Source organism: Hippichthys cyanospilos, chromosome 10, assembly GCF_059441005.1.
Source record: "Hippichthys cyanospilos isolate Australia breed blue-spotted pipefish chromosome 10, RoL_Hcya_1.0, whole genome shotgun sequence".
Lineage (NCBI taxonomy): Eukaryota > Metazoa > Chordata > Actinopteri > Syngnathiformes > Syngnathidae > Hippichthys > Hippichthys cyanospilos.
Window position 1 is genome coordinate 19,512,501 of NC_142378.1, and position 14,644 is coordinate 19,527,144.

Below are 14,644 nucleotides of genomic sequence, written 5' to 3' on the forward strand. Positions count from 1 at the left end.
TGAGTGTGTAGCCCATTGGGTGCAAATGTTGTGGTCAAAACGTCCATAGAAATGACTGGGATGAATGCAGTACCAAATTTCCCCAGCAGAAAGCGCAAGGTTGAGATTAGTATTGGCTAAAGGCTGTTGATAAAGTTTGTCATTTTTGATTATCAATAAAGCGTGGAAAATATAATATGCTCGTCAAAATATGGCACATTATTAAATTTGGCACGGAAATAGTTTGAAAGAATGTTGGTCAAAAGTGTAGAATCCCATATACTAATGGCTCCATATACCTGCCTCTGGTGGACATCTACAGGAAATACCTTCTCCATAGTTCTTCCCAATGACAACAGAGTTGGCTTCCAGGAAGTTGAGTTGGCAACACACTACTTGGGCAACTACCATGTCCCAGCCGTCGTCGCACACGGTTCCCCATCGACCATCGTAGTAGACCTCCAGGAGCTCTCTGAGCTGGAGAGCCACACGGCACCTTCACAAGCCTCTGGAGTTTTCTCTGTTCAAACACATTTTTTGTGGAGATATTCCAATTGTTGATTTTTTTTTTTTAATCTCATTGATCGATACTAGCTCTGTGGCATTGATACGATATCCATACTAAAGTTATCAAATCTATTAATACTTGGATCAGCCCTCATGTCATAGCATTGGCATCTATCATTATCAATACCAACATTTGGTATCTACATTATCAATACTTGGACCAAAACACAACAAGGCAGGAAGCAACTCAGGAACTACAAGCAAATACTCTCAGAATGGCACCACCGGAATGTACATGAGAAGGTCGAAAGTGACTGTTGTTGTGTGAGGCTGGTGACTCTGCCCCCTCGTGGAAGGAAGGAGAACTCCGCCTTGAGGAGACCAAAACAACATGAATAGCAAGTGTTGTGACAATTATAAATACATTACATAACATTTTGGAACTGCATGCGCCTTATTGCCAAGGAACCTAAAATTAGATAGACATAACTGTGACCCAAAATAAATCCAAATTTAAACTACATTGAAGTGCTCATTACCACACAGGACAGAGCCGTCATTTCACCATTTAATATCACTTAATGACCATCGTTCTTAAAAGAGATACAAACATGGCCGCCTAAGTTAATGACAAATTGACCTATGATTATATTTAAAACATTATTTTTGAAATGTACGATCATATAATTCATACCTTTTAAATGAAAAACTCTAAATCTTACACAGTGTTCTTTAAGAACATCTCAAAGGCGAGCCTGGTTTGCTGTTTCCATTACAGTGATCCCTCGCTCTATCGCGGTTCATCTTTCTCGGCTTCGCTGCTTCACGGATTTTTTACAGTGTAGAACTTTTTTTACAGTGGATTGTGCTCTGAATCCTGATTGGTTCAAGGGCTTTACTGTTGGCTAGAAATAAAATATTGACGCTGTACTGTGTTGGTTTTTCACTTGTCAATTTATTACAAAAGGCAAGAGGATCCAAAAGCTTGCTTTCGTCTCTCCTGTGTCTCTCCTGTGCCCGTGTGCGCTCAGCTCAGCACACACGGTACAACCGTGCTAGTAAGCACATTGATTGACAGCTTTGTCTCTGGGAGCCAATCACGTCACTCGTAGGCATGCCGAGAGGAAACGCACACGTCTGTGTGCCTACAGAGAGCAACGGAGAAATGACTTTTACCTAGATTTCTTTTGTAATAAATTGAAATTTCAAGTGTATTGTTATGATATAAGAGGCTTCACTTTAATTCGATGTCCGGACATATCCGTTTATAAAATTCTTCTTGCTCAGAAAAAGAAAGAGCTCAACAACTACTCATAACAATGTGCGGATTCAGGATGAAGAGGTATAGCTGGGACTGTGAAATACGTGAGTGACAATGTTTCCAACTTTGTGTTACTCTATTAAAATGATTGTTTTAAACAAATTTGGGCTTTAAAACAGGTTTTGAGTTTTGGTTTTATTCTATAATTCAGTATTGCATTTTGCAATTTTTATTATTTTACAATAATAAAAAAAAAAATAAAGCTGGCTACTTCACGGATTCCACTTTGGTAGTGGTATTTTTTCAACGTAACCCCCACGTTAAATAAGGGACCGAGCGAAATGGTTGGTAACTACTGGCCGTTCCAGAAAGGGGCGTCACCTTTCTGAGTTTGTGGTGCAACTATTGGCCGTTCCAGGCAAGGGGCGTCAAATGCGGTCGTTACTTGCCCGGGCTGGGGGCGTGACATTCCTATTCTGCGACAGGCAATTAGACACTATTGAGATTTCCGTAACGCGCCTGTTATAAAGGGTATTTGAGCAACACTGCACCTTAATTTGCTGCCAGTGGACATGGCAGCATCCCCCCGTAGGTGTATGAATGAGTGTGAGCCTTTACAAGGTGCTTTGAGCAAACGAGCAATATAAAGTGTAGGAAGTTATGACCTTGATAGTCATCTCCTGTATAAGTGGTGTTTTCTTATAAGATATACTGTATGTCTAATAGATATATCGATATGTATCGATATGTTTTAAGGTGGAACTATTGAAATCTGTTTGATTCAATGCACCCGTATCTAATAAATAAAACGCGTTTTATAATTGCACTTTACCGTTTTGAAAGTGTACACTGTTGTGGGGGGTACTCGAGACGACGTGTATCAAATCCAGTCGTAGTGGAAGTGCGCTTCCAGGTTTTCAGACAGTCCCGCATGTATCTGTATGTGTGCGTGTGAGGGCAACAGCGCGGCGTGAAGGCAACAGTGGGAACTAGCAGAAAGACTATGGCCGCCTCGCTGACTCTGACTCAGGTAACACTCTCGTCCTAACTTCTTGTGACTACAGTTAGCGCTTCGTGCCCGCTGTCTTCTCTCGAAAACCTTTCGGTAGCCACGGGGTACTAGAGTAAACTAAATCGCGGCATCTCTTTGTTTTATTTTTTGCTGTTTCTGCGGAGGGAGTTTGACAGTATTTTGCTTATGACTGGGAAAAGTTTGTTGCTAATCTCTTTGGGGACTGCATAAGGGCGTAGCTAGCTAGCTAGCCTACCAGCTAACAACGAGTTTGAACGCAGTGCTTTGGTCCGTTTTAGAGCAGTTTTATGACATTTGCGTTAACCTGGAGAAGCTTTCTTTTTCGTTGTTTGAACGGACCCGTTGTGACAGACTAGCACCTCGTTTTCACTGCACATTTCTTGGTTGTGCTTCTGTTAAATGGCTTTGCCGTTAACGTTACATGTGTGGCTGTACAGCGGCTGTCATGTCCTGCCATTAACCGGACAATCAACGTCTCTTCTTACATTTTTATGGACTGTACAAGGAGGATAACGACCATCGATAAAACGAATGTAGCCCCACTTTTAAATTGGACTTCAGCACACCTTCATTTATTGTTAGGACGAGTAAAGAACACCTCCGATTTGGCGCCTTCTGACATTTGAGTGGGCTTTTCCTGCAAAGAGCCGAAATGTCAAAAAGTCATGTTGCAGGTGTCACTACTAGGTGTTGTCATCTGAGACACTGTTGCCTCTTACAACATATAAACGGAGAGCTTGCCCACTGGAGTTGCTGTCTTAGACCAGAACCATATACAGTACAGTACAGTACGATTTTTTAAAATTGTTCTATATATTATAGATTAATTGCTTTCACTATTCGTTCAATAATAATAATAATAATGTTGTTAACGTTCTGGAATTTAGCTCTTAGGCTAAATGCAATAAAGTCATAACTTTCATTTGAACATTTTAAGCTTACTTTGAATCTTTTAGTCTATGTTCAGAATGCTGCCTTGTTGTATTGGAGGCTATGTAAACATGAAAACTAACTCGTCCCTGCATTCGATCTTTTTCAAGTGATTGGCATAATAGATTTATGTTTTTTTTTTAAACCAGCCCTGCACCCCCCCCCCCCCCCCCCCCACACACACACACACACACATGACAAATAATGTAAACATAAAAATTAAATAATGTATACTTGATCTTGGATCCTGACATCCACGTTGTCTACTGGCTAGCATCTTCTGGCAAGAGAGTAGATGATAAAACATGCCTGCACGGCCATTGAGATCCCTGATTTGGACAGTCTTGACTGGGCCTTTCCCAGAGACGTCTGTTTCTTACACATTTCACTTCTTTGTGGGTGAAATTTTGGAGCTCAAGTGACTGAAACAAATTCAAGAGAATCCGGCCAGTTTTCAAAAGTACACATCAGACTCAGATATCACATAAAATGGAAATAATCAAATTTTCTGTTTGTGGCATCTTAACAGTTGTGTAATTTTAAGAATTAGGGTTTAATCAAAATCGAATCAACATAGTAGTAGCCAATTTTCAAATATCAAAAAGGGCAGTTGGGAAGGCTAATAACCTCTGCTCCATTTCGGTTGATGTGCTTTGTTTCTTGGATCTACAGTATGTTTCCAGTGTTTTGTTTTTGCCCAGTGTCAATATTGTTTCATGTAATGTGAAAGGTTGAAGTGATAAAGCCACACATTTGTTTACATTGTTATTGTAACATCATTTACGTTTACTGACTTATGCTAATGCCTTGTTTGACTCCACATCAAAGTGTTTACTAAATGTACAACTATAAGTTGGAATGAAATACTGGTTTCAAATAATTCTTAGTTCATTTTACTTAGTACAAGACAAAAAATATATCCAGTATATATTGTGATATTGTTTATACAGATCAATTTATTTCTTCAATGGTTTAAAAAAAAAAAAAAAAACTACATAGGAAAAAGACCTTGAAAAAACTAATTACATCATACAGTATATTTCCATTGTGATTTGGGGGGGAGGGGGTACAAATTGCAATTAGATTATCTTTCAAACTTGTTTGGCTCTATGACATTGTGTTGTGAAATATTCTGGAGGTGTGGATATTGAAGGCTCAGTCAAGATCAAGTGGGCACACACTAGTACAATGATTACTGTGTTTGGAGCCACAATTAGTTCCAGGCACACTATTGTGTGAAAAAACAGGCTTGTCCATCAAGAGATAAGTGTGTACCCAGTTATCCAACTGTTAATTGACAGTTCTTATCATGTTAAGTGCTCGAAAGAAATCCAGCAGATCTTTGCGGGATTGGAGTGATTTTGGCTGGTTGTGTGAAGCTGCTCATTACGCAAGCTGTTATGTTGTGCCTCACTGCGTTTCGTGAACATCAACACATAAGCTATATGAAGAAGGAAGTGCTGACTGTCTTCCTCTTCGGCCCATCTGTGGACAGCCAGTTTAACTGAAAAGAGGAAAATAGCTAATTTAGCGGGGGTAGGTCATGTTAAACTACGTCTGCTGTAAAGTGCAAAATGGAGGACACAGCCTACAGCCTCAACTTTTAACGTTTTACATTATTGCAAATAAAGGCTCTGATATGCTTTGTTTGGATCAAAACAAACCTATGCAAAGACTTCATTTTTAATGTAATAGAATAATATTGTATTTTGTAAAATATTCTGACAGGTGGTGAAAGACTAGACGCTACCATTATTATATAGTAGACTGTATCGAGCATACCACTTTTTTCAGATCTAAAAATACACATACTGTGCTTATATTTTAGTAATCTCCGAAATCAAGCCTATACTTGTGATTGGAGGTGTTAATGTTTGCAATTGTATTGGAAAATGTATTTATTTTATTCAAACCTTACACAATCAGGATTTTTGGGGGCGCTGACCGCCATTGCCAAATTTTATTTGACCCATTATACAGATTTTTTTTTTTTTTTACAAAAACCATAGTGGCCCCTAATATAAATTTTACTGGCTGCGAATGGGAGTGGAAGCTTAAAGCGTACACAAAATTGCTACGTAAACATTCACGTTTCCTCTTATTTTCTCTATTACAGATAAATTGGCAGAAATGTGAAGTAGATGGTTGTCTGCAACAAAGAATATTCCAAGGATAATGAAAAAAAAAAGTGGTTGCAAACAGCATAAATGAAAAACGTATTTGTCTTGAATTGTTGGGCACAATTCCTCCATTATAATTCCTCCACAGAACTTGTCATTACTGACATTTTAACGTCTAAAATAATAGGTCTCAAAACCAATTCTTGAAGGCTGCAATCCTGCATGTTTTCAATGCTTCTGTCTTAAAAACAAATGATTTAAATGATAAATTTATCACCAAGCTATTCCAGGACCTCATGTGTTTAAGAGAGCACCATCAAAAACTTGCAGAATTGCGGCCCTCAAGGTCTGGAGTTTGAGACCTATGGAACTTTGCCACTCATTTCAATGAAATGGAGCCTGTTACAAGACATTAGCATTCTGAAATGAAACTGTGGTAAGGCACTTGCATTGTTTTATTATTACGAGATTATCAGTTGCATCTATTTGTTTGGACTCTTTCAAACAGTGAGGAGCAGGTGCTGTTTTTTTTTTTTTTTTTTTTTTTAAATGAAACATGTTATAGTTTAGTTCTGCAGTAGACTTATCACACATATACAAATAATGGCCGAGAGCTCAAAGGAAAAATGGCTTTACTAAGCTGTTGAGTTCATGATCTATTTTGTAGTTCATTATTTTGAATATTCTCAGTAAGTATAAACCAAGTGTAAAAATAATTCAACAAGTATTCACTCATTGCAAAGATGTATTGTGGCTCACATCTTTTTTTTAACCTCTTCACTGTCAGTCTAATGTAGAAAGTAAACCACTGAAAAACAAGTACACAACACACCACACCACTAAATTGTCATGAATGGGTTTCAAAATGAGTTCACATATTTATTGTCTTTGAATTAGTTTGGCAAAAAAACATCTAAGAAAAAGCAAATCATATCCTTTGCTAAGGCATGTTGAAGACAAATTCATATAACACCGCTCATTTTCCCTTAGCATCACATTCATGGTATCCTTGAATTTATGCTCTTTTCTTTTATTATTTTTAGGCAGGAATGAGACCCATAGCCTAGCTATATGCATTGACAACATGTGTTTTTTTTTCTTTGCAAAACAGGTCTAGCAGGGCCTTTTAGTTTATTAAAATAAAATAAAATAAAAAAATCCCAGACTCCAACATGGAGTACGTGCTTAAAACTGGTTCAATGTAATTCAAAGTTATATGGGAAAGCCTATGTTTACAATGTGTTCTCATGAGCAAGAAATGGCATTCAACCTTTTTTGTTTTTACCCTGTATTTGATCATTTTATATGAAGTTTTAAAGCCAGGTTATTTGGAATTTTGTAATGGGAGATTTTATGTGGTCTTTAATATTTGTTGTCTTGTTCTTCCTTGACAGCTCTCCAGTGGAAATCCAATTTACGACAAATACTATCGACAGGTAAGTCCATCCATTGTTAGTGTAAGTCCTATTTTATGACAAACGCTAACTAAAAAAGAATTGTGAATATCAGATGCTCCACACTCAACTGTGAATTCATTGAATACACCTGCACAATCTAATAAAATGTCTTTCCAGTGATTATCCCAAACTCAGATTGTTTGAGGAATTGATGTGCAATTTTACCCATTATTTTGTCTGGCATGTTGTAGAGCAGTGGTTCCTAACCTTGGTTTGCTGAGTCGGTCTCTGGTTTGGCGGTGCCTCCACTGTGTGTAGGTCAAGACACACCCGATTCATCGTGTCGATTTGTGAGGACTTGTCCCGCTTGGCTATCACTGGCTGCAGATGATCATGTTACATTGCTTGGCCCTTCAGTGCATTTCTGAGAATGCGCATATAAAACTGGTGAGGTTCAGTACCTCCAACCAAGTTGAGGACTACTGTTATAGACACCCAGTTGCTTCATTTACTATGATCATATTGCAGTAACCTCTCCAGTTATTGCTTCCCGCACAGGAAGTCGGACTATGAATTAATAATGCAGCTTTATGCCCTACGCTTCATATTGGGCCAGCTGTGACTGTCATGAAAGACTATGAAACTGGTAGTCAATGACTGATCAGATTTAGTGATGTGAAAAAGTATTTTCCCCCTTCCTGATCCCTAATTTATAAAAAGGTTCCCATCCTAAAAACAACATGGCCGGAACCCTGTACACGTGTCTTTCTATGTGTGTGTGTGTGTGTGTATGATTCTTACAAGTGTAGCAAGATATTTTGTTGATGACAATCAAAGTAACTGTGGGAGCCATTGTTTCTTTATATAATTGTTGTTGCATAAGTGGTCACTAGGTGGCGGTATAGGTGGGCGGGGTAGGGTTGAGGAGATAATTGGAAACTTATTTAAGGACAGGTGTGTTGGCAGCACGGAAATGGGTGAGGGGGAAATCATACGGTTTTTACGGTAACACCGCAAACAACGCCAACACCACCAACAACGCAAAGAACGCAAGGAAAACGCCACACCTCACCGCCAAACAATTCAAGCGCGCAATGCTATGCATAACTAATAAATAACTGGAAACATCACAAGCATAAGATCTGGGTTCGAGCACATCATTTGCACATCATTTACTCACCATTTCATTGCTGCGAGTAAAAAACATCTCCCATCCCGCACCCACCTGAGCGGCTAAAATTGGTCACTGGATTAGTCGCTACAGTGATATTAACTGTGGCCAAGCTTGAGCAGGCTGGTCGTCCTTCCAAATGCAAAGTTTGAGACAGCAACCTTCTCATAGCACACATTGTTTCATTTCAAGCAGTGCATCTATTGTCTTAGCAAAACAAGCAGTTATATTTATTACAGCAAAGCATTTCTTCATTGCAATCAGTTATTTTTATTTATTATAGCAAATGTATAATCACTGTAATCCCATTTTTACAATTGTTCTGAAAGTTTGTTATGTCCCGCTTTGGCTACTGTAACGTAGTTTTCTAGACTTCCCATGTCATACATCAAAACCTGCAGTCAGTACAAAATGCAGCAATGAGACTCTTAATAAGCACGAGAAAGTTCAATCCTATTACCCCAATAGTAGCCAACCTTCCAGAACACCTGAGGTGCGATATTAAGGTGTTGTTAATTACTTAACTTAATAAAATTTCACATGGGTTAGCTCCTTCCTATTTTGTCAAATTAATATCACCATATGTTCCATCCCCACAGCTTCTGTCACAAAAATGCCGGTTTGTTAATGACCCTGTGGGCTAAAAAGAAGTCAGCCGGATCCCGGGCAAAACATTTTCTCTTTTCTGGGGGGGAGGGGGTGGCAAAATATAGTTGAGAAACACTACCGTACACCCAGGAGTTAAATGGGCAGTTCATGCTAAAAAACCCTCCAGTATGAGTTAAAACAATTCTGCAAAGAAGGGTGATGCAAAAGTCTTCCACAACTGTTTGAACGACTCATCACCCATGATCAGCATTGTTTGATTCCAGTTATTGCTGCAGTTATTGCTGCCAAAGGTGGTACAACTCCCTTTTAATTTCAAGGGGGAATGACTTAGGTTTGTATACCCCCCGCCCCACCCGCTGAAAAAAAAAACACCTTTTCGAAACTGTATTTCATATATATCAAATGATTATATATATATATATATATATATATATATATATATATATATATATATATATATATATATATATATATATATATATATATATATATATATATATATATACACACCAAATGATTAATCCATGATTAATTATATCAAATACTTTGTATGTCTGCAGGTAGATCCCAGAGGCAGCGGGAGAGTAGCAGCAGCTGACGCAGCTCTGTTCCTGAAGCATTCGGGACTGGCTGACATCGTTCTAGGCAAGGTAATTTAAGCACGAAACCAACATGTTCAACTCTAAACCTGCAGTGCGGGGAAAAAGTACTCTCCTCATTCTTGATTTCTTTGTTTTGATCTACAATCCCATTTCCTAGAAACAGATCTGACCCTCTGTGAAAATGTAATTGCCTGCTGAAACTAATCACATGTTGTGCCACCTTTGGCAGCAATAACTTGAGATCAATCATTTGCGATAATTGGTGAACAGGTTTGGAAATGTAATTGTAACCTTATCCAGAAATAAATTTCAACTACAATTTCCAGACTATAAGCCCCACTGGTATATAAGCCGCAGCAGCAAAAATTGACCAAAAACACACCTTTTGCCACGGATACGCCACACTGGACTATAAGCCGCACTTGTAATCGCACTTGTTTTCTGTTGCCGTCAATGCCTGCATGCAATGTGTCACTACAATGCTGGTTGGCGTCTCCTCACGGAGATGCTGGTCTGCTTTTGGTCGGCCTCACTCGTTTCAAAATGGCGGAATGGTAAAACTTTGTTAAATCGTGAGTGGTTACAAAACCATATTTATAGTGCATTTTACTGCTTAATTCAAACTTGAATGGGTTAGCCATGGGTCCCAAGATTGCTAGTGATATTAAAGAGAGAAGTAAGAAAATGATTTATATGGAAATGAAGCTGGGATTGCCCGCCATACAGTGAATTCGCCTTAAGAGCCCAAACGCAGAACGGATTAATCTCGTAACAAGGGGGCCCACTGTAATTTGCTATTAATTTTACTCGGGATACTAATCCAAGCTGTCTTTACCCAAGTGATGACTGTTGTGAGATTGCCCTTCACTGTTTCTTCCCCCCAACTACCTTCATCCATGCCGGCTTGTTCAAGCACACGTCTAAATATAATCGTCTAATATATAATCATTTTAAGCCTTTTAAATGACGTGATATTATTTATTTCACATTCAAATTGTTATTCAGACACAGGTATGTAGAAACAGTTTGTATGTTTTGAGTTATGCCCCCCCCATATGGGGGTTGAAAATGAGGAAAAAAATACTCGACTTTTACTCTGATAATCACAGTACTTAACTTTGTCCAACATATTCTTTTTAAGTGATTTTTTGATTCAACAAAGGTGTTGGAAATCAGGTTTGTGTGTGGTCTGTGAAAGTGGACTCTGCTTTGCCAAAACTTTCATGAGTGACGGTTGTTTTATGATTTAAGAAGGGGTATGTAATTAGTTTTTCACATTGGCTAAGATAGGTTTGTGTTATTTTACTTCTTTGTTAAATAAAATCTTCATTTAGGAACTACATTTTATAAATTATTGGGTTAGCTCAGTGTGATATACAGTAAAAATTGTTTTAATGAAATGAAACCTTTGTAAGTGATGAATATGAAAAAAAAACACTCACGCAGAAATCAGCAAGAGGGAAATTACTTTTGCCACATATATTACATACATTTGGCCACAAGACTATTTGGCCACTGTGACAGATGATACGTGTCCTTCACAGATTTGGGATCTGTCAGACTCCGAACGGAAAGGTTCTCTCAACAAACAGGTATGAAAGCTCAGTGGTGTGTTTGTGTGTGTGTGTGTGTGTGTGTATATATTTTTTAATTTTATTTATTTATTTTTTTAAATTAACGTGATTGATTTTATTTTGACTAAACCTCCACAGCAATTTTTCATTGCACTACGGTTGGTGGCTTGTGCTCAGAATGGCCTGGAGGTGGCACTCAAGAGCCTTAATGTGGCTGTTCCTCCCCCCAAATTTGTAAGTGAGCTCTTTTGCAACAGTCACAAAATAACGTTTCTATAGTCCAACACCTTTTCAATTTTAAGTCATATTTGGAAGAATGAAGCTAATTTCATTTTTCTTTTCCCAGCAGGACACAAGCAGCCCGCTGTTAGCAGGGGGCTTAACTACTGATCTGCTTTGGGTCGTCAAGGTAATGCTTTTTTATGTTATGTTATGTTTTGTTACGTTGCGCTGAATGAGGTAAATATTGTCTTCTAAAATATTGTTACTAGTAAGTACATTAGCCACTGTTCACTATATTTTATGGGGAATTGTGGCAAACATTGCTTCATTTTGATATGGAAAAAAATAAACATTAAAGAACTTTCTTTTTTCTTTAAAGACAATTAAATATTAATGTGCAAAATACTTCACACAATTTGGCTCACACATATATACACTTCATCTCAAATGCTTTGGCAAAAGCTGTCACTCTAGTCTGTATAGCCACTCACGTCTTATGCCGCGTTCAGATGGAGCGCGTCGTTTACGCACTTAGCGAGGCGTTTTGTCGCAAGGTCAAGATGAAGTTCACTTTTCACGCAACAGTGTCACGTGAGGGGAGGGGAGGGGAGGGAGCTTGCTGTGCACTTCACAGTGGATCCAGAAAGGAGAGCATTGCTGAGAACTTTCACTTTTCCGGGATTTGGCAGAGCCAATATTTTCTCCCAACAGCACCTTTAGTCTTCTAAACTACACATGTCTTTTACACTGCGTGTCCCTTGCTTTACGGCAATACTCGCCTGCCAAAAAAAAAAAGTTTCAATGTCACAACCAATTTGCCGATGCCGTGTTAAATACATTGCTGTCAGTGCTGCACTATCGTTAGCTTAGCACAGTAACTACGATTCAACAGCTGTTAAAAAAGGAAGCAACCACTGCACTTATCAGTTGTCCCAAGTTCTCCCTTCCACCTTTCTACAAGCCAGGCGAGTGCTCTTGCTTGGCTCCTCCTTTGTATTCAAAGCTCAGGTGGCTGTGTTGTGTAGCTCCGGTGACCGCAAAGCAGCCGCCATGATTCATTCCTGCCTCCTGTGTGAGCCGTTGAACGTTCCCAAAGCTGATTGGCTGACGCGACACGTGACAAAAGTTCAAATTTTTTAACTTCTCGCGTCACGCGTAATTACGTGCTGCGCGTCGCTCCATCGCGTTCATCGTGTCGCTCGACGCGTCATCACGCCCATGGCGCAAACTCCATTGACAACAATACAAAACCATCCACTCTTCGCGCTCCATCTGAACGTGGCATTAGTCGCAAGCTCTCCGGCGGCTCCTCTGTTCTATCTTTTATCTCCTTTTTTTACCTTTTTTTGCGCTTGCGCCAGAACTAAAGACACTCATAGAACTGTATGGTGCTAATAGCCTAAGTAGACGTGCCTTTCAGAAGTGAATGGGGTTGGTGGAATAAATGGCTCCTTATGAGTCCCACCATTCTCAGTGAAGAGCTGTTTTAAAAAACTCCATTCATTAGTGATTGTTGCATCACTAACACTCACACTACTCACCAACTAGCTATGTGGCAGTCATTTAGCCTAGACACGCCAATAAACTATAATAATAATATATAATAAGAATTATTACTATTATTATTATAATAACAATAGTATATCTTAGTATATGTATACAAATCGCCCCGTCTATGTTAATTCTATGTTAATTCTTGAATGTATTGCAAAATGCATGACATGACACACTTTATAAAGTGTCCTGCATGTTTACACTGTATGTTTGGGCTTAATATTAACATTCATCTATTCTAAATGACATTGCTTAATTTCTTATAATTGCTGATTTTATGCAAAAAACAAAACAACAACATTTTAGTACAATGAAACATCCATCAGTCCATTTTCCTTGTCATCCTTTTTTTTTTTCTTTCTTTTTTTTTTTTTTAAAGTATTGTTGAGGTATTGGACCGGGACTCTATTGGCAGATACTATAAACCACACTCAGGCTTGGTGCAAAAAAAAAAAGTGTGATCCGGACATCCTTAATAATATGCATAATATGAAATTAGTATGTCTTCTTTTTTTCCCCTCCATTTTATTGTTCTCATAGCCTGAAGAGAAGTTGAAGTTTGATTCCATCTTTGACAGCCTCGGCCCAGTCCGGGGGATGCTTACAGGAGACAAAGTCAAGCCTGTGCTTCTCAACTCCAAACTGCCAGTCGATATTTTGGGCCGGGTATGGGCTGCTTGCCAAAATGTTTTTTCATGTATTGTTGTAGTAACTCCACTTATGAAATGTACTTTTGAAAATAGAGCAATTTTTTTTTAATTTAGGTTTTTGATGAGTTTAAACGTCAGCATATGAACCAACACACTGCAGCAAGTAATGAGGATGTGCTCTTATGATTGTTGTTTTGTGAGACTTGATGCTTTTTAGGGAACTAATTAGTACATATGTGCAAAAAAAAAGTACATCATGAACAATTTTGAAAGATATACAATTCTGAAAGTATCATTCTTTTGTGTCGAAGGTGTGGGAGCTCAGTGACATTGACAGAGATGGCATGTTGGACAAAGATGAATTCTCTGTGGTAAGAAGTCAGACTATTACTGAACACTATTGTGGCTCTAGTCAGACATCTAATAAAAGAGCTGTTTCAAAAACTATTAAAAATAATACTGCATTTTGATAGACATCGTGCTAGTAATATTGCTGTTCTGCCAGGCTATGTATCTGGTGTACCGAGCCTTGGAAGGAGAAACTGTCCCCATGACTCTCCCGCCTCCCCTGGTTCCACCCTCCAAGAGAAAAAAATCATTGGTAGCTCCTGTGATGCCCTTGTTACCCTCACCCCCCTCCGTCAAAGACAGTCGCGCCTTGAATGCCAGCTCTAAGACCCTGCCCCCTCCCCCAAAACCAGCCCCAGCTCCTGCCCCGACGCAAGCAGCCGTCCCTGTGAGTACGCTACCAGTCCGTCCTGGTCATTACAACTTAATTTTGTTTCAAGCACTTTAAAATAATTTTAAACTGGATGTGCAGTGTTTATTTACAAAAAACAAACAAACAAAACAAAGACCCGTGGGGATGTTAAAGGGATTATGTGTAATTTTTCGCATGCTCCTGAGGGCACTTTTAAGGGATTACGGTAAATGCAGAAAAACACACTACTCCGCCTGTCCTGCATGGCAACCTTCGGAGGAGTGCCACGCCCCATGTAATATAATTTAATGAGAACTAGACCTACGATTATATTT

General features: G+C 38.9%; 1 protein-coding gene across 6 annotated transcripts in view; it reads left to right on the forward strand.

The window, feature by feature from the left end:
* The first annotated feature begins 2,641 nt into the window (after positions 1 to 2,641).
* eps15 (epidermal growth factor receptor pathway substrate 15) overlaps positions 2,642 to 14,644 on the forward strand; it is a 45,071-nt gene continuing 33,068 nt past the window's right edge. Inside the window, exons 1-9 of one of the 6 annotated variants that reach the window (XM_088425078.1) lie at positions 2,642 to 2,777; positions 7,225 to 7,266; positions 9,568 to 9,657; positions 11,154 to 11,201; positions 11,322 to 11,417; positions 11,530 to 11,592; positions 13,500 to 13,625; positions 13,921 to 13,980; positions 14,115 to 14,345. In XM_088425078.1, the coding sequence (XP_088281204.1) occupies positions 2,751 to 2,777; positions 7,225 to 7,266; positions 9,568 to 9,657; positions 11,154 to 11,201; positions 11,322 to 11,417; positions 11,530 to 11,592; positions 13,500 to 13,625; positions 13,921 to 13,980; positions 14,115 to 14,345 (783 nt within the window). In that variant the 5' untranslated portion in view covers positions 2,642 to 2,750. The remainder of the gene's footprint in view (positions 2,778 to 7,224; positions 7,267 to 9,567; positions 9,658 to 11,153; positions 11,202 to 11,321; positions 11,418 to 11,529; positions 11,593 to 13,499; positions 13,626 to 13,920; positions 13,981 to 14,114; positions 14,346 to 14,644) is intronic. The other 5 variants (XM_088425076.1, XM_088425073.1, XM_088425075.1 and 2 more) reach the window with 5 other exon arrangements.